At 51.4% G+C, this 25,541-nt stretch overlaps 1 protein-coding gene across 1 annotated transcript in view; it reads right to left on the minus strand.

Moving 5' to 3' along the window:
* Lrp5 (LDL receptor related protein 5) overlaps positions 1–25,541 on the minus strand; it is a 103,469-nt gene that overhangs the window by 55,473 nt on the left and 22,455 nt on the right. Inside the window, exons 2-5 of the mRNA XM_051145770.1 lie at positions 18,717–19,113; positions 10,670–10,867; positions 8,289–8,485; positions 7,346–7,477 (exon numbers count right to left, since the gene is read on the minus strand). Of these exons, the coding sequence (XP_051001727.1) occupies positions 7,346–7,477; positions 8,289–8,485; positions 10,670–10,867; positions 18,717–19,113 (924 nt within the window). The remainder of the gene's footprint in view (positions 1–7,345; positions 7,478–8,288; positions 8,486–10,669; positions 10,868–18,716; positions 19,114–25,541) is intronic.

Raw genomic sequence — 25,541 nt, forward strand, 5'->3', positions numbered from 1 at the left:
GTTTCGGATGTAGTTACACCCCAGCTACACAGAAACACAACACGATAGCTAACATACAGGCTTACCACGCCGTCTCCTGGATCGTGCAATCCAATTTTCTTGCTATTAAAAATTCACGGTCCATGGTTGAAAACAGCAGCTGCCTTCTGTCTGCAAAGTCAATGCCAATCAAGGCTGCAGCGCAGACTCCCCCACAGGACCTCCTTTCTTTTCCCTTTGACCTACTTCCCTGATAAGTGACTAGCCAGCCAGACTCTGGGAACAAACCCGCCCATTATTCTTGGCCCTGGCTGAGGGCTGCCTGCCCATCTGGCTAATCTGCCTGGGTGGGTGGAAAGATGGATGGATGGACGGACAGACATGAGGGTTAGTCAAAGTAGCTCCAGTTGTCCCACCTACCCATCAGACCCAACAGTGAGACCCTCTTGTTCTTTCAGCAGCCCCCACCGGACTGCCCCCAACAGTCAAGCATCTGTTAAAACTATGTCTTAGAGAAATGGAGGAATGGGGGATAACCATCCTGTTGCTTGCCAGGCCTTGTCCAGAGGACCCTCGGCAGCAGGCAGGTCCTGTGGCCAGCTTTGCCTGGTCACAAAGTCCTTTGGTCTGCTAATTCGTGGCCCTAAGTGGTAGGACACGTGTTTTTAAGTCACTGTCCCAAAGTCTAGGTGACAAAAGTCAGAGCAACAGGGTGAGGGGTCCACAAAGAACAGGACGCTGAGATGCTGACAGTGAGGGAGCTGCAGGCTGTGGAGGACAGACAGCAGTGGAGACTCCCAAATAAGGCCCCTGCTACTGCTGTTTTTAGCTCATTCCACATAATTGGAAAAACATGGGGGAAACCAAAGCCAGCTGCCTGTGGAGGCCGATCTGGAGGGGGCAGGGAGGAAGGCTGGCCCAAGACAAGCACACAGGGCTCTTATTTTCCAGCTTCCTAGGTTTGAGAGTCACCGTGGCCTATGGAAACCCACAACAGCCACTCCAGGCCTCACAGAGCCCCGTGACCTGAGTGGAGCAGGCTATTTGCTGGAACATATTCTGCTGGTCTCACCTCAGAAGAGCCGGGGGACAGGAAGCAAAGACCCCAAAGACAAATGTCACCTGCCCAGAGAGCCTCAGGACCCGAATGCTCCTGAGCTCAAAGGACAGGTACGCAAGTCTGTGTTCACACAATCAATCTGAGAAGTTCTTTTTGACATGATGGCATATGCCTGTCACCCCAGTACTTGAGAAGCAGTACCAGGAAAAATGAACTTGAAGCCAGCCTGGGCTACATATTGTGTTCCAGGCTAGCCTACGCTACATAGGAAGATCGGAGCTGGGGAGATGGCTCAGTGGGTGCCTTGTTCTGTGTGAGGACAGGAGTTCAGATGCTCAGAACCCATGTAAAAATGCCAGGCAGATGCGGTGACCCCAAAACTTAGGAGGCAGAGACAAGGTCCCCAGATCAAGCCAGCTATCTAGACGGAGTGAATCATAGCACTCTGGATTCAGATGAGAAACTGCATCCATATATAGTGACCAGGAGAATACCTGATGTCAAATGCTGCTCCCTCCCCTCTCCCACCCACATACACAAAGCCTTTCATTCACCGTCCAGCCACGCTAGGGGGGTGGGGGGGTGGAGACTCTGCTCTCTTCACCTCAGAGAGGAGAAAGCAGCTCAGGATCTTGAGGGATGCCACTCCCACACCACTAGGATTGGCCACACAAGCATCTGATGCTTCTGCCCCCGGTTTATGGGGCACCCACTCCTCTCCCACTAACTGGGGGTCCTGACAGGTCTACCACCTCAGGCCCCTACCTCAAGAGAGATTCTGGTCTGGTTTGCATTTGCTCACACTCAGGACAAAGCACGACTCTCTCATCTCCAACTCCATCAAGTGAAGTCCAGGAACCTGGCAGTCACGCCTGGGGCTCCAACACCAAACTGGGAGGGGGCGGGGGTGGGGCTATGGCAGTGGCTCCTACCTGTGATGTGTCCACCTAGAGGGGCAGACTTAGCCACATTCCATCCCCTCTCCATCAGGTCTGTGGCTGGCTAAGAAACCTGTTGTGTCACCGGGGTCCAGTGACAGCCAGGGCCCTGCCACTACCCGAGGTTAACACTGGCCTTGAGTCCATAGAAACGGGAGCCACATACATTCTGAATCCCCAGGGTCACCACCCCCGCTCACCGGGGTTCTCCAGCCCTGTCACCGCAACCCAACACCACCTAGCTTGGTATCCGCTTGATTCCAAACATTCTGGGAAGAATTGCTTGCTCTCTGGGTCTCAAATCTGAGCACCTGCCTGGGTTCTAGTTCAGGTTCAATCTCAAGTCCAGCTTGTACCTGCCAAGCAGTCAGTCCTTCCTTCCATCACCCCATAAAATGCTACTACTGCCCTTTCTGGAACACAGGGCGCCTGGGTCTGTCTCAAAGCAAACAGCCGAGACAAGCACTAAAGCCTACTAGGGTGGCTAGGAGATGCTGACATGTGGGTGCCCTAACATCTGCGGCATTTGTATTACGCTCCTAGTCACAGAACAAGACGTGCCATCCACCCCTCGCCCCCAGGTTCCGCATGCCCATCACCACTTTCCTCGAAGAGAGAAAAGCCACGACACTTCCCCAGCACAGCCTTTCTCCAGTTCCTCATTCCTATGGATCTGCCCTCTGGACTGGGCAAGCTACTCATGTGGCTTTCCCATGTGGGACAGTTTCCCCATGTGGCCTCAAATGGACAACACTTGAGATCTCACAGATGTCATAGGCATGAGGAGACGCTGGGGGAGCCCCTGGTCACTCCCAACTATAAGATCTCTCCACCTGACACCCACAGGCCCTTCTAGCCACCTTTGAACCCCACTGATGAGACATCCGCAGGAAGCCTCTTACCACCGGGACCTCAAGGCCACAACACTAACCGTGAGAAGACGACAGGATTTACTGGTCTCATGACTCCCATAACCAGTCATGTTGCCTAGCAGTTTTTACAGTCAGTACACAGGGCATCTTAGCACCCACCCTGCAGCATGCAAAGTGATGCACACCGAGGAATGCTCACAGCCTGCAAAGAAAACAGACACAGTTCATGGGCGGCCAGACATGGCTTGTCACCTTAGACCGTTGGTGGCCCACCCCTACTAAGGCCTGATCACAGACTTAGAGCTGTGGGGCTGTGTAGGTCCTCCAAGGAGACCCCAGGCTCCCATTCCCCCTCATCTGCAGATCCCCTATGAAACATGACACCTAAAAAATATTTTAGAAGCACCTCAAATCTGCATGCTGCATTTTGGGAACAAGCTCTTAATTCTCTTGTCCTTCTCGTTTTTGAGATCATATCTCATAGAGTCCAGGCTGACCTTGAGCGTTTAATCCCGTCTCCACACACTGGGTGCTGGTATTAATTATGTATGCCACCACCAACACATCTGATTTGTGTGGTGCTGGGATTGAAGCCAAGCCTTCACGCGTGCTGGGCGAGAACACCCTGTGAACTGAGGTACATCCCAGCCTAATTCTGGAGTCTTAAATCTTGATTTCCCCATCCGAGCAGCCCAGGAACTGTCCAAGAGATCCGGGACAGAGAGGAAGTGCTGAAGGAGACACGGCTGGGAATTCCTTAGAGAAAACAGCAGCCCCACAGTCCCATTCTCATACAAGACAAAACTCTGGGGCACACCCCGTTACTCCCTAGATTTTTGTCAACTTGACACAAAAACTAAAACTAGGGTCACCCTGGGAGAAGGGAACCTCAATTGAGAAAAATGTCCCCGAAACTGGAGGACTCAGGCCTAAACTGCATGTCTTTTTTTTTTTTTTTTTCCTTCCTTTTTTGGTTTTGTTTTGTTTTTTGAGACAGGGTTTCTCTATGTAGCCTTGGCTGTCCTGGACTCGCTTTGTAGGCCAGGCTGGCCTCGAACTCCCAGCGATCCGCCTGACTCTGCCTCCCGAGTGCTGGGATTAAAGGCGTGTGCCACCACGCCCGGCTAAGCTGCATGTCTGTTTCACACCCCCTTCTCCCTAAGCACAGGGGAATGACACAGAAGAGAAGGTAGAGAGACTGTGCGGGGCAGGGGTGGTGCAAACATCATGTTCCAGACACGGAAGGTGAGATGCACACACGAGCTGACAGCACAGGAAGGGGGCGCAGGCACGAAGAGGCCCAAGTCAAGAAGCTCTTTGTGACTGACAGATTCTGGGAAAGGGAAACTCCGTTTTCTTCAATGGAGTGGCACTGGTTGTCTCGGCCACACTCCAGGGCAAGCCTCATGCTCAGGAGTAGCTGGCCAGCACCAATCAGACTCAATGGTTTGTGGGGGAGGGGAGGTTTTTTAACAGTTGGGTGGGTAGGAAGGTGGGGAAGACTTGGGAGGGGCTGCAAGAAGAGAAAGAATATTACCGAGAAATAGTATACAAAATTCTCAAAACATAAGTAAATTTTTGAAAAGAAAAATAAACTGCCTTTACCGTAGAGGCAAGTCTATGATGTATTTTCTTGATTAATAATTGGTGTGGGAGAACCCAGCCCACTATGGCTGGTTCCATCCCTGGACGGGTGGTCCGTGGTTATATAAGAAAGCAGAGGGGCCAGAGAGATGGCTCATCCGTTATGATTACTGGCTGTTCTTCCAGAGGTCCTGAGTTCAGTTCCCACCAACCACATGGTGGCTCACAGCCATTTGTAGCAAGATCTGGTGCCCTCTTCTGGTGTGCAGGTGTACATGCAGGCAGAATACATAATAAATAAATAAATCTTACAAAAAGGAAGGAAGGACGGAAGGACGGAAGGGAGGGAGGGAGGGAAGGAGGGAGGGAGAAGCAAGCTAGAAGCAGGGTTCCTTCACAGACACTGCTATAGTTCCTGCCCTAATTTCCTTCCATTCATAATGGACGATGACCTAAAAGACAAATAAACCTTTGCTCCCCAAGTTGCTTTTGATAATGGTTTTTATCAAAGCCGCAGAAACCTAACTAGGACACACGCCTTTTACCTCATCCAGAAACATCTCCCTCCTTTAACAGAACACCCTAGTCAGGGCATCTGCAACCAAAGTGGAAAAATCTGATTTAGCATACAGAAGTCCACAGTAACTACAGGGATGCCCTCAGCCTGTCACACGCTCCCACCAGAGTAGGCCTCTGAGTGACACAAGATGCTGTTTTTCCTGTGTGCTTGGCATTTCCGCACCCCCCCCCCCATCAATTTAGGCGTGCCTCTCACATCTAGTGGAGACAGGGCTCTTAGGAAAGTGGAAATGTGATCTCTGGACACGGGAGTCACAGAGGATCCTGGCTCCCACAGAAAGGGCAGGGCCATCTGCTCATCCTGATCTCCAACGCCACAGGTATCTACAATCTAAGTTCCACGCTGCAGAGCACACAGCAGCGACCAGGAAACCCTCAGAGTCTCACCCCATGCCTGAAGAGCAGCCAGGGAAGAGCAAGTACATCTCTACACCCGAAAACACCAACACCAGGGGACGATGTGCTGGAAGGCAGCTGTGTCCCCTGCCTTTTCCTGTGGAGCAGGGACAACGGTGCAGGAAGCAGACTCTGTCCCCAGAAGAAAAAAGGGAGGACCAGCCTCAGGATGGCCTCGCCCCTCACCCCAGCCTGAGTCAACCCAGAGAGCTGTCCTGTGCTCCCCTGCTCCTGCCTTCATGCATGCTGGGCAGGCAGTCTATGCACTCAGGTACATCCCAGCCTAATTCTGGAGTCTTTCCCCATCCTAGCAGTCTAGAAGCCAGGCAGCACGCTCTACATACATGGGCACCAGAGGGGCTACCAGGAGTACCACAGCAGGAAGTACATTCTCCTGTGGTGAGAATGCTGCCTACTGCAGGGTAATGACACCAGGATCCTAGAAACAGCAAATGCTGAAAAGTGACGCCTGGGCCGAAAGATACCAGGAGTGTGAATCAAAGAGGGAAATCAGTGGACATGGTGGCATATGCTTTTAATCTCAGCACTCAGGAGGCAGAGGCAGACAGATTTCCACACATTTGAAGCCAGCCATGTTTATGTAACAAGTTCCAGGGCTATGTAGTAAGGCCCTGTCTTTAAACACAACAACAGCAACAGACATGCTAAAGTGGGCGGGGAAGCCGAGGAAGCCTCAACCTTACACAAAGAATTACAGTAAGGAGCACCAAGCAAGAGGAAAGTGCTCCCTAGGGATGAGCTCACGTTGGCTATCCCACACAAAATGACCAGCCTTAGTTTATACTTCATACTTTACTGTATAAAGTAACATTATACAGACTGAGCAGGTTATATTTAAGAACATAAGTGTATGTATGTATGCATGTTTGTATATACATGTATGTATATATGCATATGGAAGGGATTGAAGGAAGGAAAAGGAAGGGAAAATTGTGTAATTATAATCTCCAAAAATGAAAAGAAAATTAAAAGAAAAACTATATATTAAAAAAGGGGGAACTTCGGACAGCGGTGGTGCACACCTTTAATCCCAGCACTCAGGAGGCAGAGACAGGCGGATCGCTGTGAGTACAAGGCCAGCCTGGTCTACAAAGCGAGTCCAGGACAACCAAGGCTAACACAGAGGGACCCTGTCTTGGAAAAAAAAAAAAAAGAGGGAACCATCTCTCTGATCAGAAAGAAAACATTCAATAAGGCTGATTTGGGACGCACATTTGCACAGGGTGTTAATAGAGAGGCAAGACTTCAGGTGAATGAGACACAAGAGGAAAAAAACAACAACAAAGATGCAGGAAAAGCAAACCAAATCCATGTCCACACTCACAATTCTCGTGGACACTGTGCTCCAGAGGACAAAAACAGTACAGAAGAGGAACACGCAGTGGGGCACCGCACTGCAGGCTCGCTCCCTGCGCAGCAGCCACTAATGCTGGCATCCTTTCATGTTTACAGTTCACAGCTTTGGGTTAAAACTCAGGACAGCGAACTTTTAGGGTGTGATCATATACTGACATGCTCAGCACTTTTTTTTTTTTTTTTTTTTTTTTGGTTTTTTGAGACAGGGTTTCTCTGTGTAGCCTTGGCCATCATGGACTCGCTTTGTAGACCAGGCTGGCCTCGAACTCACAGCGATCCACCTGCCTCTGCCTCCCGAGTGCTGGGATTAAAGGCGTGCGCCACCACGCCTGGCTTAATGCTCAGCACTTTTCCTGATGAGGGACCCATGACTCCCAAAGAGCTGGTCTATGAGCCGAACACAGCACAGAACTGACTATGAACCCCAGCCCCCGACACTGCAACGCTTGGAGTCTCTGCTAAAGCGAGCTGACCCTGGTGAAGAGGCTGCCATGTTTACTTTGGAGACAGCCATCCCCAGCAGGCTGTACCCCACCTGTCCCTGAAGCATTCTGCCTCACCTTCCTTGCACGTCTTGCCATTGTCCCGCAACTGGACACCAGTAGGGCAGGCGCAGGAGTAGAACGGCTCCCGTGGGGACAGCAGGCATAGGTGGGAGCAGCCGCCGTTGTCCTCCTCACATCGTGTGTGGACTGGTAAGAACAGACAAGCAGAAAGTGGCATTGTAAGATAAGGAATGGCTCCACTGCCCCACAGCTCATTCCCAGAGAAGCCACACCCACCGCTTCCTCTCGTGTCCTGCAGGACAGCCCTCAGGTGTTCCTCTGGCCCAAGACCATGCCACCCTCTCATGATATAAGACTCTTTGCCCCACGCCCTCCTAGTCCTACCTTACCGCTGACCACACACGTGTAGGGCCTTCAGCCTCGCCAGCAGTTCTGCACTTTCTCAGAAACCATCCCAAACCGGCCCTGCCCCTGAGGGAACATCTTTGCCGCCCTGAGCTCCACCAACAAGAAGACAAACTTTCAAAGGAAACCACCCTCCCAGGAAAGTCACCGCCATGCTTCTACGGAAATTGTCTGGATGGGAGCCCTAGTTTGGTGGACTCCTGAGCACCCTGCAGGCTCCATCGACATGCACAGGGTGACCACTCTTAGGCCCCTCCCCAGCTCTCTTCCTTCTAGGCCAGCTTGCACTTCTCTGGAGGGGTGGCCTCCGTGCATGTGTGATTCTGCAGGACAGAGGCCTGGTCTGGTCTGGTCTCTGCTTAGCCCTGTCTACCTGCTCCCTTTTGCATTGCCTGAGCCCGCTCAGCCTCACTATGCCCTCCTGCTCAACCCTATCCTGCCCCAGTGACCTGGGTGAGCCTCACATCTGGGCTAGGTGCCTCCCATCTACCTCCTATCCTGCCTGGATCTGCTGATGTGCCTGCTGCACCTCCTGCCTACCCCCTGCCATACCCATTCCATCCCCAGTGCACGCACGCATGCACACACTTACAGGGCGGCTGCCGCTCCTGGCTCAGCACCTGAATGTCCATGGGTGAGTAGAGGGCACTGAGGATCTCCTTCCTCTTCTCCCCTGTCCACTTGTTGCAGGCATGGATAGAGCGTGTCTGCCAGTCCGTCCAGTATAGTGTGTCGCCAGAGAGCGTCAGGGCAAAGGGGTGAGTAAGGCTGCCCTCCACCACCTTCTGCCTGCAGCAGAAAGGAAACAGGCAGAGGGGTCGGGAGAAGCCCTCTCAGGCCAACCCTGCCCCATTCTGGAGGCCCCACGGGGGAGGCCAGCACAGACCCCGCCAAAGGAGAGCAGCTGTGAGCACACCTACTGGGGCCACTCCAGCCAGCCCTTCCAGGTGTGGTGCATGGGCATTGCCCACACCCAGCCAGCCCCCACGCCTGTGACGGAAACATAAATGTCCCTGGACAAAGGGACGAACGGGCCCCCTAGAGAAGAGGGAAACACGCAGCCACACCTGGAGACAGTTTCCGAGAAGCCTGGGTCCCCAGCCCTGGTGTACAAATAACTTCCTGCTAATGCAGCCAGATGTGCTCTGTCCTACAGCTCACAACAGCAGGGAAACACTTTAGTCCTTTGCGCTCAGAGTATCCCACAGAATGGACATCATGTTTAATGAGATTATGAACACTGGCAATAGACTGCAACAGACGCAGCCAGCAACTGGCGATTGCTTAATGACCGTGCGGCAGGCCCTGGCCATCTGTGTGGCCTTGGGAACTCCCTGTCGCTTTTCACCCAGGAGGTGATATGGGGTTGCTTGGAACATTGAGTGACCTAGTAAATGTCCTGGTCACTGGTGCTATGGAAGAGTTACCTCTCATCGTTATATGAACTGCTGCCCTCTTGTTATCACCCTGGGTCCAGGGCTCCCAGGCTAGCAGTTTTCCAGACTCTGGGCCAGTCTCGGTCATCCTGGGATCATTTGCTCCCACGGTCCAGCGTCCCCGGGCTGGCCTCATTTCCAAATGCCAGACCAGACCCTGACCAGGCTACCCTGTGAGTGTCCCCACCTGATCCCCACAGAAGACAGGACACAAGGCTGAACATCATCCCAACATGGATGGCAAGTGGGCCTTCCCAGTCTCACCCAAGCCCCCAGGGGAACCCCTAGCAGAAGCTCCTAAGCCCCTAGGCCAAGAGCTCCTCAAGTGCAAGAATCACATCAACCTTCCCGTGAGGGGCCCAGGACCTGATGTCAACGCAGCAAATAATATTCGGTCATGGCGTAAGCTACCCCTCACCCAACACAAAGGTCACAGCTGTGTCACAAGTGTAGGCACGGCCCAGGGATACACAGAGCAGGCCAGAGAGCTCTACAGCCACCACCAGGCAGGAAAACAGGGCTCTTATTCATCCACTTGTCTCCTCCATTGACCAAGCACCTACTGTATGCACAGCTCTCTAGCAAGACTGGAGATACAGCTTCTGCTGAGCTGGAGATACTATGGCAGGGGCGGAGCACAGGCAGCAGTGACTGTCCCAGCCCAGCCAGGCTCAAGCCCTGTCTAACAACTCTGAAATCCAAAACAGCCTGAACACCGAACTTCTTTTCCTTTTTTGGTTTTTTGAGACAGGGTTTCTATGTGTAGCCTTGGCTGTCTTAAACTTGCTTTACAGACCAGGCTGGCCTCACGGAGATCCGCCTGCCTCTGCTTCCCTGGGTGCTAAGATTACAGTTTGTGTGCCACCGTACCCATCGCTTCTTATTTGTTTTTCAGATTTATTTTATTTTCATTTATGTGTATGTGTATCTGTGTGCAGGTAGCTGCATCTGAGTGCAGTTGCCCAGGGAGGCCAGAAGAGGGCGCCAAATAAGCCTCCCAACAATGACTGGGAAGTGAACTCAGGTCCCCTGCAAGAGACCAAAGTGCTGGTGACCACTGAGCCACCTTTCCATCCCCTGAACAGTGAGATCTTTCTCACTCATTTCAAGGCAAAAACTGGGCACAGATATGGGTCAGGTGTATTCTTTTCCTTTGTGTGTGTGGTATGTGCATGGCTGGGTACATGAGCGCCACAGCACCTGTGTGGAAGTCAGGGGACAACTTCCAAGAATTGGTTCTCTACCTCCACCATGTGGGTTCCAGGGATTGAACTCAGCAGTCAGGCTTGCACAGCCAGCCTTCTCAGAGGGCTACGTATGTTCCCTCCTACCCAGCTTGGAAGGAATCTTCAATATATTGCTATGGAGACAATCACATCAGCTGTGACGTCAGGCGTGGTACCCATGTTCTTTCCCAAAGTCACCAAGCAATCCTTTGGGGCTTCAGGGAAGAACCCTAGGCCTGAGTTAAGAAACCTCAACTCCCTGGGGGCAACAGGGTGTAGTGGGGAGGGCACCTCGGCCACCGGGCACTCACCGGAAGGAGCCGTCCAGGTTGGCACGGTGGATGAAGCTGAGCTTGGCATCAGCCCAGTACAGCTTCTGCTCCTCCAGATCGATGGTCAGTCCGTTGGGCCAGTAAATGTCAGAGTCCACGATGATCTTCCGGGTACTGCCGTCCATCCCTGCCCGTTCGATCCGGGGTGCCTCCCCCCAGTCAGTCCAGTACATGTACCTAATAAAGAGGCAGGGACAAGAGGAGAGACACAAACACTTCTGAGGACTGGTCCCAGCACAGGCCTGAAAGCTCACCCATCAGCCCTGTGAGAAATAACCAGTGGATATGATCTAGGTTCTTACGTTAAAGAAATAAAATAGAGACAAATATTGCTTGAAATGCTTGAAACAGGAGCACACATCCACCACCACCACCTCCCTCTCCTGCAGCTAAGGCTGGCCTGGGCCCACTGCTCCCTCCACCTACCAACTGCTAGGGGTTACAACCATGTGCCACCACGCCTAGGCATTTTTTTTTTGTACTTATTTTATATGGGGGGAGCAGGGAGGGCAACATGTGTGTGCATAGGTACCTGCTGGGTCTAGAAAGAGTGTCGGATTTCCTGGAGCTGGGGTTATAGCTGATTGTAAACTGCTCAAAGTGGGTCCTAAGAACCAAACTGAGGTCCCCAAGAAGAGAAGTCCCCAGCCCTGAGGAACATGTTCTAAAGAATATAAACGGGCTAGAGAGATGGCTCAGAGGTTAAGAGCACTGGCTGCTCTTCTAGAGTCCTGAGTTCAAGTCCCAGCAACCACAAATTGGCTCACCACCATCTATACAGGGATCTGATGCCCTCTTCTGGTGTGCAGGCTTATATGCAGTTAAAGCACTCATATACATAATATAAACTGTATAAAGAATAAAGAATATAATATAAACTGTAAGGGCTGGAGGGATGGTTCAACAGCAGTAAGAGCACTGGCTGCTCCTGCAGGATCGGTGTCCAGCACCCACATGGAGGCTCACAGCCCTCTGGAATTCCACTTCCAGGTGATCTGACACCTTCTTACAAACTCAATGGGCACTGTACACACACACATGGTGCACTTACATAAACACACACAAAAACACCATACACATAAAACTAAAACCTTTAAATATATATTTGTATATACATACATACATTTACACACATATTTGAGCTGATGAGATAGACCACCAGGGAAAGACACTTATTGCACAAGCATACAAGTCTTAGGTACAAAGTGAAATCCCCAGAGCCTACATAAAAAAAGCAGGTGGTGCCAGGTGGTGGCTCACACCTATAATCCCAGCACTCAGAGGCACAGGCAGGCAGATCTCTGTGAGTTCGAAGCCAGCCTGGTCTACAAATCAAGTCCAGGACAACCAAGGCTACACGGAGAAACCATAACTCAAAAAACAACAACCAGAAAAAACCCCAACAACAACCACAAAGCAGAATGAGCTGTAGCACAGCAAAAGAGCAAAGAAGAACACTGCCTCTACAAAGTGGAAAGAGAAACCGATTCATGAAAGCTGCCCTCTGACCTCCACGGGTGTGCCATGACACATGCACATAATCATCATCTAAGGACAGAGGGCTAGCACTAGCTCAGTGATAGAGCTCCTGCCTAGCAGACCTACAGAAAAGAACAAAGACCAGGGTGACTCCAGTGCCACAGAAGACATAAGCTGCACTGGACATCACTGACCAGAGTGATATGTTGCCTATGGCTCTCTACGCTTCCTACTCGCTCTCAGTTAAGAACGGGCTGTGAGGACCTTCCCCTCTCCCTACTGGAAAACTTCTCATTAAGGCCAGTGTAGCCATGCACTTCCGTCATCCCTAGCACCAAAGAGACTGAAGAGCGGGCGGTCACTGGTTTAAAGCCAGCCTGGATTACACAGTGAGTTTGGGGCCCACCTAGGATAGACAATGACAGATATGAAGCCACGGTGGATATGCACGAGAGAAACAGCAACGGCTCCCAGGAGGGTCGGTGAGGAGGTGGCTTTCAGAGACTCATGTTAGGAAGCTCCCATCAAGGGGCCCATGTCAGATAGCCGCAAGATACTCCATTGCACTTCTTACTGTGCCTTTACGTGTGCTGTGCTCAGACACCAGCAATCAAGACGACAAGAAGACCCAACCCAGCCAGTGCCCAGAGAATGTGACCAGAGGGCATGTACACGGACTACACAGCAAGGCCCATGGAGAACCACATCAACTTTGAGGACACAAAAGTGGCAGACAGTTTGCTCCGCCCATCTCTCTGCACACTGGTTCCAATCTAAGCCCGCTTCCTGCCTATGGCCCTTGTGAGATGGAGCCCGGTGACACTCCTTGGTACGTCCCAGGCTCAAGGCTTACAAGCCTTCCCTTGTCTTCTACGCATGCTCTCTCTGGAATCAGGCTAGTCTCCACATACCTTGCCCCGCCCCCCTTTCTTCTGAAGTAAATCATCGTTCATGTAAGGCCAACCCCAAGCTGATCCAGGGGCCTGTGTGATCTAAAACATGAGCAATAAGCTCAGCTGGGAAAGGGAAAACGAGGGCACGAGCTGGGCATGGTAGCCCTCGCCTGAAATCCCAGCACCTGTAAGCCTGAGACGGGATCACATGGGTTCCAGGCCAGTCTGCGCTATAAAGATCTGGGGTGGGGAAGGCTCCTCCTGTAATAATGGGCACACTGTGAGCCACAGGGGTTTCAGCCGTCTCTGGGGATAAGGGGCCTCCTTATTGCTGTGCCACCACCCCTCCTTCCCAGCAGGGGTCTTAAGTGAGCCAGAACCATCACTACCTCCTAGAAGAACTATGGGGCATCATCCAAAAGGGGAAGCATCGGAGCAAGCAATGGACTGAACAGGCGTGGCTCCTCCAGACATACGTGTTTGAATGCTTGGCCACAGGGCGGGGCACTATTTGGAGGGGCTGCCTTGTTGGAGTAGGTGTGGCCTCATTGGAGGAAGTGTGTCATTGTGGAGGCGGGCTTTGGGGTCATATATGCTCAAGCCCCGCCCAGTGTGGAACACTCCTTTTGCTGTCTGTGGATCAAGATGTACACCTCCAAGCTCCTTCTGCAGCAATATGTGCACCTGCATGCCACAATGCTTCTCGCCACGATGATAACGGACTGAATCTCTGAAAGTGTATGCCAGCCCCAATTAAACGGTCTCTTTCTTTTTTGTTTTTCAAGACAGGGTTTCTTCTCTGTGTAGCCTTGGCTGCCCTGGACTCACTTTGTGGACCAGGCCGGCCTCGAACTCACAGTGATCCGCCTGCCTCTGCCTCCCGAGTGCTGGGATTAAAGGCGTGTGCCCCCACCGCCTGGCTCTAAATGGTTTCTTTTATAAGAACTGTTGTGATCATGGCATCTCTTCACAGCAATGAAACCCTAAGACGGAGGAGCATCATGAAAATGTCCCCTTCTCTGCCTTGCTCAGCGGCCAAGCACCTGGCATAGGAGAACCCGTGTGTCAGCCACTGCAAGGAAAGCCAACCCGATGCCCCTATTAGAAAAATAGGGCTGGAGCAGGTGGACTTCTCTCTCTCTCTCTCTCTCTCTCACACACACACACACACACACACACACACAGCAGCAGCATCTCTCTCTCTCTCTCACACACACACACACACACACACACACACACACACACACACAGCAGCAGCATCTCTCTCTCTCTCTCTCTCTCACACACACACACACACACACACACACACACACACACAGCAGCAGCATCTCTCTCTCTCTCTCTCTCTCTCTCTCACACACACACACACACACACACAGCAGCAGCATCTCTCTCTCTCTCTCTCTCTCTCACACACACACACACAGCAGCAGCATCTCTCTCTCTCTCTCTCACACACACACACACACACACACACACACACAGCAGCAGCATCTCTCTCTCTCTCTCTCTCACACACACACACACACACACACATACACACACACAGCAGCAGCATCTCTCTCTCTCTCTCTCTCTCTCACACACACACACACACACACACACACACACACACACACGTAGCAGCTCCAGACAGCAGCCTGGATGTTAAAGGAAGACTCAAGCTCAGAGGATGTTTCAGCCTGTGGCAGCAGGGCCAGAACTGAGATGGATTCACTGGGCATGCTGGGTACACGTTTCTTCCTCCCTTCTCTCACTCCTACAGGCCTGGAACTAGCCCAGGGCCTTGACATGCACTGAGAAGGTGAGCTGCTCCTGTGATTCCCATCTGGTGCGCTGTGGCCCAGAGCTAAGGCCAAGCACGGAAATGAGGTTAATGCTCCATATTTTTCCCCAGCTCCTGATGCTTGCAGGCTTCCTTAAATGGGGAGCTGGAGAGCTGCTGGCTCAGTGGGGACAGGCCCACGCCAGTTCCAGGACTCTGCAGGGCAAGCTGGCAGGACTAGAGGCCATACCCCTTTCCCAGAGAAACAGTGCAGGAGCACAGTGCAGGACTGCAGTGCTGGGCTAGTGCTACAAGGCAGTACCCACTGCACTCCTCCCTGGAGGCCCAGGGAGCCCTTGTGGACCCATCTGGATACGCAACAGGGCTTTCCCAGGCTGAGCCAGGGTCTTCCCAGCCTCAGAGCCCTCTCTCCCTCTGCTACTGCTGGCCACCCAGTCCTGGGCTGTGCACCCTGGGGTGAGCATTTGAACAGCCATCCTTCTCCACAGTGGCTGCGACAGGATCCCCTCATCTAAGGAAGGAGGCCGTGGTGCAGGAAGGCACAAGGGCATAGCAGATGCTCCCACCGAGCGGAAGGGAGAGCTTTTCCCACTCCCTTTCACTCTCCCCACAGTGTAGGCCACAGCTTTCACGCCCTTATTTATCCAGGGCAGGGGAAGGAAGCCTGAGACGTCCTTTCCAGGGCAGCAATGCCAAGATCAACACTGGCCCTGGGGCAGCACTTAAAAGGAACAGCCACAGAGGTAACCCTGGGAAGAGCTTCTAGGGAAGAAGTCAATAAGTGCACAAATGGACCGATCAAACATTTAATAAGGACAGTCCGGGCCAAAGTAGCTGACTGGATCCCAGGACAACATAGGTCAAGGCAGCCTAAAGTGAGAACAGAGAGTGCCGACGTGCCGAGTCACTGCATCTCTACACGAATGGAAAGAACCCATCCGGGCCAGCATCTCCCAGCCATCATGGTTAAAAGTAAAAGGATAAGGGACTGGAGAGCTGGCTCAGTGGAAAAGACACTGTCTTCTATACGGGGCCCGGGTTCGATTCCCAGCACCCACACTGCAGCACACAAGTTCTGTAATTCCAGTTCCAGGGATCCAATAGCCTCTGCAGGCACCCGGCATGTACGTGGTACATGAACACACACACACACATATTTTTTTAAAGAGAAAAGTAAAAGAGATAACAAAACTGCATACACACACAGTCTTTTGGGAGGTGGAGGGCATGCATGTTACAGCAGCAGCATTCACCCAGCTCAGGGCTGTTAGTGTTTTTATGTGGCTTGACAAGGTCACAACAAGGTCACACCACCTCTGCTCAGATGGGGACACAGACAGAGAGCATCATGTCACCCTTGCCAGCTGCTCCTGCCTTCAGAATAGAACTCAACCCTAGACACGTTCTATCCCCAACCCACTACGTACCTAGGCCAAGCTGCTGCCTACCACTGCCATCTGTAACTGCTGTCAGGGGGCCAGGGCCCAACCCAGAGGCAAGGAAGCCGGTGAACTGGAGCCATCCCCTCCCACAAGTCTAGCCTTCTCTCTCCCAGGGCCTTTGCACTGGGTGTTCCCTTTCTACAGCCAGAAGCCTGGAGCACTGCCCTATTCCCAGACCCTGACTTACTCTCCTGGTGGCACTTATTCCTCTCAGACATACTGTGCCTGTATCCTTTTGTCCCCTACCCCCACCAGTACCCAGTAAGGGCATGGGGGCCATGGAGAAACCCACAGCCTGAGAACAGGCCTTCCTGGCCAGTTCATGAACATTGCACCTGGGCATATGGAAAGGTAGAGGTGTAGCGGGGGGCGGGGGTTGTGGGGGGGAGAGGCACACAGAGGGGCCCTGTTGAGAAGTGGGGTACTAGCCCTTAGCCTGTTTTTTATCATCCTCTCCCACAGACCAACACCTTCTGGGAAGACTGCCGGAGTGCTGAAGGCTGAGATTGCTCACCAGGTAGCACAGTGCTAGTCCTGGGAAGATGGTCTAAGTCCTGTCCGACGACGATGACAACAACAACAACAATAAGCAGCCGGGCGTGGTGGCGCACACCTTTAATCCCAGCACTCAGGAGGCAGAGGTAGTCAGACGGATGTGAGTTCAAGGCCAGCCTGGTCTACAAAGCAGGTTCCAGGACAACCAGAGCAATACAGAAAACCCCTGTCTTGGAAGAAAAGAAAAAAAGCTAAAATGTCAAATGAGTACAACACAGCCTATGGCAAAAACAAAACCAGTACCTGTGTCTTGCCTAAGACATGTGTGTCTGTGAGTCTGTCTGACTGTTCTCACAACTGAGCCAGCTTAGAACTTCAGCGTCATGGCCACGCAGGGCAACCTAGACAAGCATCCCTGTGCCCCACCCCAGGGTCAACTCTGAGAAAAGAGGGATGGAGGAAACTGTGTCTGTTTGGAGAAGCCCCCCCGGCCTGCAACTGAAGGGGACATTCACTACTTGACTGTTGGTCCCTCCTAAAGTGGCCTTCGTTGCTGCCCTGAGCTTTCCAGGGTAGAGCGAGTTTGACCAACAGACAGGCAACTTCCAGAATCACATCCACACAGGTGCCCATCTCAGGCAACAGTCACAAAAGGCGCATGAGGTACCTGAACTTCCCTGGGTCATCCATCCTAGGTGCAAAAAAGATACAGCTTTAAATCCACGAGCATTACTGCTCAGGTGCTAGCCACCTTTTTTTTTGGAGACATGATGTAGTGTTTAAATTTTATCTGAACTTGACACCAGCTACAGTCATTTTTGAATTGGGCTGTAGGCGAGCCTATGAAGCTTTTCCTTGTTTAGTAATTGATGTGGGAGGGCCCAGCTCACTGTGGGCAGTGCCACTCCCGGCACTACAAGTCCTGGATGCTACAAGAGAGCAAGGTGACCAACCAATGGAGAGCGAGCCAGTAGCAGTTCAGTTCTCGACTCTGGGTTCCTGTCTTGAATTCCTGCCTTAATTTTGCTCAGCGATGGAGTGTGACTGGAGTAAGACCAAATAAACTGTTTCATCCCCAAGTTCCCTTTGGTCACAGTGTTTTACCACAGCAATAGAAATCCTAACTAAGATACACTGTCTCTCACAGGGACGTGGAGCTTGACAATTAGACTATGCAGGCAGCCAGCAAGCCTCAAGGGGTGCAATGCCTCTGACTCCACAGTACTGGGATGACAGACATGTACCACCATCCCAACTTTTTTCTTTCTTTTCTTTTTTCTTGTTTGTTTGGTTTTTGTTTTTGTTTGTGTTTTGTTTTCTAAAGCCGGGTTTCTCTGTGTAACAGAGCCCTAACTGTCCTGGACTTACTTGTTTCTTTGTTTGTTTTGGTTTTTTGAGACAGGGTTTCTCTGTGTAGCCTTGGCTGTCCTAGACTCACTTTGTAGACCAGGTTGGCCTTGAACTCACAATGATCCACCTGCCTCTGCCTCCCAAGTGCTGGGATTAAAGGCTTGAGCCACCCTGCCCAGTATCCTGGACTCATCTGTAGACCTCGAGCTCACCGAGATCTGCCTGTGTCTGCGGCATGTGCCACCATGCCTGACTTCTAACTTTTTTCTAGGAATGGTTACAAGGCAATTACTTCGCCATCAGAGGCATCTCCCCAGTTCCTTTGCATTTTAAAGACAGTCTTTATAGCCCAGGTCAGCCTGGAACTTGTAGCAACCCTCCTGCCTCAGCCTCCAGAATGCTAGGATTAAAGGTATGAGCCACCGTACCTGGCTAAACCTGGCATGGTTTGTAGTCCAGGATCTGGAAGGAAGGAGATTCCTAGCTCCCCAGGACATCTCATCAGCCTGCCACATGGGCTCTACAGAAGAAACCCTGGTCCCCACGCCCACCACTGGCCCAGGAGAAAAACAGAGGTTTACCCGTGTGCAGGATCCAAGGCAATGGCCCTTGGCTGGTCCAGGTCCTGCCAGAAGAGAACCTTACGGGACGTCCCATTGAGGTTGGCCACCTCGATGCGGTTGGTCTCTGAGTCTGTCCAGTACAGCTTCTTGCCAACCCAGTCACAGGCCAGGCCATCGGGTGACACGAGGCCGGAGATGACAATGCTCTGCGTGGCAGTTCCATTCTGGCTTAGGAAGGTCTGTTTGATGGCCTCCTCGCTCACGTCAGTCCAGTACACAGCGCCCTTGGAGAATTGGAAGTCCACGGCAGCCGCATCCTCCAGGCCACTGGCCACAATGGTGGCCTCCAGCTTCACCCCACCGGCATCCACTAGCCGCACATCCCGGCGGTTAGCAAACAGCAGGAGCGGTGAGGCTGTGGGCAGAGCAAAGCGTCAGGACGGTTAGCTGAGCAAGAGAGGAACCAAGTCCCAGGAACACATGGCTCCTTTGGACCCCGACCCTGCCCATGACCAGCACCCTTCTTCTGGTCCGCTGTGCCCAGGACCCTTTCCTTCCCGTGGTCCAGATGCTTTCTTGTGAACAGGCCAATACAGGGAGAGAGGCAGGAAGGACCCCCCCCCAAACTCTGGCCCCGTTGCTCCCCAAACTGGAAAGACCACTTCCCCACTTCATCTTGCTCTCAGAAGTTCAGGTGGCTCTTCAAAGGCACAAGGGGAGGAGGGCAGGGGCAAACTGGGGGTGGAGGGGTGGGGGAGGGAGCGGATCATGGGGGAGATTTGTAACCTAGGATTTTTTTTTCCTCCAACCGCCAGGGCGGTAGGGACAAGGCTCCAACTCTGAGTCACAGGGGAACCCACAACACACGCTTCTGGGGTCTCCTGTTCCAGTGGGGACGCAGACACTGAGCAAAGACAAAACCAAGACCTTGGTGTCAGGTTAATGCTGTGAATGGGGCAAACAGAGTTGGGGAGGGGGACAACAGTACGGGAGAAGGATGAACGCTATGAAAGGTGCTCAGGGGAGGCCTCACGTGAGGGAGATTAAAAGCCACGCAAAGTTCCTGGGGCAGAAGCACATAGTAGCACCATTCGTGAGGACAGAATGCAGCAGAAGCTGCTCCCATGGGTTCATTCCCTACCAGGTGACTTTCCTGTGTGCCCAGCACCTCTCAATGCACAGCCTCCGGCAGACTATCGGTCCTACCTGTATATCCTCCAGGCACATAGCCGCACCCTTCATAAAGAAGCATCAACGACGTGACCCTATGGTTTCCGGCTTGAGCACTGAAAGGTGACATGATGGGCTCCCAAGAAAGTATGAAAAGAAAGGGGACAGTGGGCCTCAAAGCTAGGAAGGGGCAGCCAGGAAGACACAAACATGCACCCCAGGGCTGCAGCAGGCACCATAAGCTAGCTACACTTTGGAGTCTCTGTCCTGGGAAAGGTTGCATGCTAGGAGCCAAGCCCTGTGACCCAGCTTGCACCACATCTAGCACCCTTGAGATCACCAGGAAAAGCTCATGGACCAACCTCTAGGGGACAAAGATGACACTGGGACAAACCATCTGGACAATACCATAGCACCTGTTGCATTAAAGACCTGTTGCATAAATGGCTTAGCAGTGAAGAGCACCTGCAGAGGACCCAGGTGCGACTCCTAGCACCCACAAAGTGGCTCCCAATGGTCTGTAGCTCCAGCTCCAGAAGACTCAACACCTCTGGTCCCTGTAGTCACATGCACATACCTACACATAGCCACACAACTTAATAAATCTTAAAAACAAGAGGGATGGCTCCTGAGGAATGATTTCCAATGTTGAGCTCTGGTCTCCACAAGAACATTCGATCGCGCGCGTGTGTGTGTGTGTGTGTGTGTGCGCGCGTGCGCGCGTGTGCGTGCGTGTGCGTGCATACATGTGTATACACACACACACACACACTCACATCACTATGAATCCATGTGCCCTCGCACTGAAGGCATGAGAACACTCACTGGTGACAAAGCTAATAAAGGCTTGGTCCACTAGAAGAGTCTCTGCCTCAAGACTGGTAAATATGTATTTTCAGACATTAACTCTGAATTCCACTTCTGTTGCTAGGAGGCTATCTGTGCAAGCATTGTTTTGGAAGCTGTGTATGATAAGGCAAGAGGCCAAACACCTAGGGAGGGTACCAGTAGGCTCGGGGTATGTTCCTCACTGGGACCCAGGGTCAGCAGCACCTGCTCTGTGAAATGAGTCAGGTTCAGGCCACCAACATAAAAAAGCTCACCTGGAAGTTGCTGATGGTGAGGGCTCCCCAGGTCAGGATCAGCACCACTAAACTTGGGGTTCTGGGCTTCACTCTGGCCTGGCTCCCAGTTGGGAGATCCAGAGCAACAAATTTTACCACTCAGCTGAGCCTCAGTTTACTTACACACACACACATACACACACACACACACACCTACCTACCTACCTACCTACCTACCTAAAACTAATGTTTGAGTTGTCATGGTGGCACATGCCCAGGACATGGAGACACAGAAGCAGAAGAATCAGAAGTTCAAGGTCGTGTGTGTGTGTGTGTGTGTGTGTACACATCAAGGCCAGCAGTGTGTGTGTGTGTGTGTGTGTGTGTGTGTGTGTGTGTGTACACACGTCAAGGCCAGCCTGGACCTTGTCTCAAAACAATGACAGCAAAGAGTTAATGTTTTGAAAAGACATGGCTGACAGCTGAACAGGTCAAATTCCCTATGACATATGACAGATTCCCCTGGTCCACTCTGATGTCTATGGACATCCCACGCCACTAGAGATGTTCAGCAGCTACAATCAGAGAGGGGAGCTAACAACTCAGAATTATCTCTGACGGGTGTACACCTATTGCTCCCAGGACCCCATCAAATCACTGTCAGAGAAAAAAACACCAGCTCAGGCCCCCTCCTACCTTGGGCACCAGGCCCTGTGGTCAGTTTATCGTCCCTGCCACAGCAGAGTTGGGACTCTGAAAACCCTAGTGCCAACAATCCCATTTTAACCCATGTAAGTATATCCAATATTTATATATAGAATTCGTAACAGATGGTTTGCCTTCCACTCCAATAGCCCATGTTTTACACTGTTTACGTGGTTACCCCCAAACAAGGCCCAATTCCAGGTAATTCAACCCTTTGCTGCGACCCCGAAATAAAGAGCAATCTTGGTCCATGCCTTATTTATAATCACAAAGCATTACATTGGGCCTCTGAGTGCTCGAGAGTGGGCGGGAACCTGTGCACACATGGTGGATGAGGGTGGAGGTTTTGTCTGCTGTTCACATACAAGAAGCTACCAGCTTAGTTGGAGAGCATGCACAGTCACAGTGTCTCACACCACCTAAGCCACAAGCCCCAAGGAGGCGGCGCTGGCCGTGGGTGTACTGTGTAAGCTTTCTGAAAGTGAGCTGGGATCTCAAAGAAGGAAGAAGACACATAAATGGGGACCACACCCCAGAAAGACATCAAGCTGCAGCTGTGCACCTCAAATCCAGGAATTATACTAATGGGACACACCTTGGCCTCCTTGGCACCTAAGCTTTGGCTGCCTACCAGTGTGGGATACTCACAGGATCATTTGCACAGATCCTTGTATCCTATCCACAGGGCCAGAAGCCCAGAGGACCAAGGACTCCTCCTCACACAGGCTCCACTCTTCTTCTGTCTGATGCCCAATACTGCCCATGCAGTGCTCCCTACCCCCCACCACGCCCATACAACTCAACCGAGACTCTTTTTCTAAAAAAATGCATATTGATGCATTGCGCGCGCGCGCGCGCGTGTGTGCGTGTGTGTGTATACGTGTGCCCATGCCTGGTACCTGTGTAGGCCAGAAAAAGGTGTCAGACCTCTAAAACTGGAGTTGCAGAGAGTTGTGAGCCACCATGTAAGTGGTAGAACTCAAGCCCTGGTCCTCTTCAGGACTAGCCAATGCTCTTCACTAATAAACCATTTCTCCAGCACCAAATCTGGGACTTTGTTTTGTTTTCTGAGACAGGGTTTCTTTATGCAATAGCCCTGGCTGTCCTGGACTCGCTATGTAGCTCATAGGGGCCTCTAACTCACAGAGATCCACCTGCCTCTGCCTCCCAAGTACCAGGATTGAAAGTCATACATTACCATGCCTGGCTTAAATCTGGGCTTTGTACAGCATTTTATTTAAAGGTTTTTTACACAACATGAAAAAATAAAAGCAAGGGGGCTGGAGAGATGGCTCAGTGGTTAAGAGCACCGGTTGTTCTTCCAGAGGTCCTGAGTTCAATTCCCAGCAACCACAGGGTGTATCACAACCATCTATAATGAGATTTGGTGCCCACTTCTGGCGTGCAGGCACACATGCAGGCAGAATATAAATAAATAATAAATCTTAAAAAAAAAAAAAAAAACTCAGGTGGAGCTGGAACTAAAAACTGTTCTAGCTCAAATAAATAAATAAATAAATAGATAAATAAATAAATAAATGGAAGGCTGGAGAGATGGCTCAGTAGTTAAGAGCACTGGCTGCTTGCCCAGATGACCTGGGTTCAATTCCCAGCAATCACATGGCAGCTCACAAATGTCTGTACCTCAAATTCCAGAGGATCTGGCACCTTCAGACATACATGCAGACAAAACACCAATGCATATAAAATAAAAATAAGTCTTTTTGTAAAAATTAAGAAAAAGTAAAATCCATCAGTCAAGCCTGGTGCACATGCCTTTAGCCCCACACTCGGGAGGCAAAGGCAGAGCTGAGTTTGAGGCCAGCCTTGTCAACATAGTGAGCTCCAGACCAAGGAGGATTACATAATGAGACCCTGTCTCAAAAAAAGGACAATTGTCACAGCCAGCACAGCAGAAAGACCATGATGGTACCCACATTTGGCTATCCATAATAATAAAGATCCACTTTTACTTTTCTTTCTTCCATTTTATTTTTGCATACTAAGAACCAAACCCATGCCTCCCTTCGTGCATGCTAGCAAGCTCTCTACCACTGAGCTACACCCCAGTTCTGAGACAAGGTCCCCCTGTATAGCCCAGACATATCAATCCTACCTCAGCCTCCCTAGCTCAGGACCCACAGAAGTGCGCCACCACACCCAGTGAAAATCTGGGATTTGATTAAAGACGCAAGCCTCCAACACTGACACTGAGCTGCAGCCACAGTACTCCGTGTGTGGTGTGTGTGTGTGTGTGTGTGTGTGTGTGTGTATACACGCATGCTTGCACGCGCATGTGTTTGGACATATATGAATGAGTACTGGAGGCCAGAGACTGATGTTTAGTGTCTTCTCCAATCACTGTTTTTTGGTTTTTGCTTTTAAGACTTATTTATTTATTTTATGAACGAGTGTTCTGTTTTCATGCACACCAGAAGAGAGAATCAGATTCCATTACAGACGGTTGTGAGCCACCAGGTGGTTGTAGGGAATTGAACTCAGGGCCTCTGGAAGAGCAGCCAGTGCTCTTACCTGCTGAGCCATCGCTCCAGCTCCCAATCACAGTTTTTTTGAGACAGGGTCTCTTGAATCCTGGAACTTACTGATTTGGCTAGTCTAGGTGGCCAGTGAGTCCCATGGATCCTCCTGTCTCTACCTCCCTGGGATTACAGGAGTATGTGTGAGTTTATGGGCATTACATGTGTGCAGCACCATATGGGGGCCAAAAGAGAGCATCAGGTCCCCTAGAACTGCCGTTGTAGGTGGTTGTACGGGGCAATGTGAGGGCTAAAAACCAAACCTGCAAGAGTGGTCAAGTGCTTTCAACTGCTGAACCATCTCTCCAGCCCCCAAAATAGGCTAGCCTCAAACTCAGGATCCTCCTGCCTCAGCCTTCTCAGGGTTTGTCAATTCAGAGATTGTGAGCTGTCTGCCATGTATGCTAAGAACCAAATCCCAGCCCTCTGAGAGAGCAGCCTGCACTGGGCTGCTGAACAATTTCTCCAGCCCAGATTTTTTATTTTTTATTTTTTAAATATATAGAACTTGTTAGGACAATGGTAGTCTGCAAAATCCCCGGAAATGTCACTGTGAACCACAAACTGAAGCCAGGCAGGAGTGGTCGGCTCTGCTCCACAAGCCAGGAAGCTCCACGCCTCTCTGCGAGGCCATGCTCAGCTAATCGAGGAGGACTGGACGAAAGCTGAACTGAAGCAGCGAGGCCCAGCCTCTCCTCTCCACTCACCAAGAATAAAGGTAAGCCACCCCGAAGGCAGAAAACGCTCCTCACTGTGACACTCACCGACAACATTCTTAACCAAGGGAAAAGGAAGTGCCAACACGCCTTTAATCCCAGCATAAGGGGAAGAGAGGCAGGCAGATCTTGAGTTTGAAGCCAGCTTAGTCTACATAGTGAGTTCCAGGACAGCCAGGGCTATGTAGAGAGGCCCTGTCTCAAAGAACAATGAAGTAATTAAGTAATTAAAATAAAAGGAAGGGCTCGGAGGTTAAGAGCACTGTCTGCTCTTCCAGAGGTCCTGAGTTCAATTCCCAGGAACCACATGATGGCTCATAACCATCTAGAATAAGATCTGGTGCCGTCTTCTGGCATGCAGGGGAACAGGCAGGTAAAAACACTGTATACATAATAAACAAAGTTTTAAAAATAAATAAATAAATAAATAAAAGGAAGAACTAGCATTCACTAAGCCACAGTTTTCTAAAGCCCTGCCTCCCCCCTCCATGGTCTGCCCCCGGGACCCAGCACTGTCTCCTGACCCATAGCAGCTCACACCTAAGCAGCTATGACAGCCATGACCTCAGCCACAGAATCTCACAACCTGGCCAGGACTCTGTCCCAGCTAAGGCTGTTCTCAGTGACACAATCTAAGGTTGTGTTGATAGA

This window comes from Acomys russatus, chromosome 5 (genome assembly GCF_903995435.1).
Source record: "Acomys russatus chromosome 5, mAcoRus1.1, whole genome shotgun sequence".
Classification (NCBI taxonomy): domain Eukaryota; kingdom Metazoa; phylum Chordata; class Mammalia; order Rodentia; family Muridae; genus Acomys; species Acomys russatus.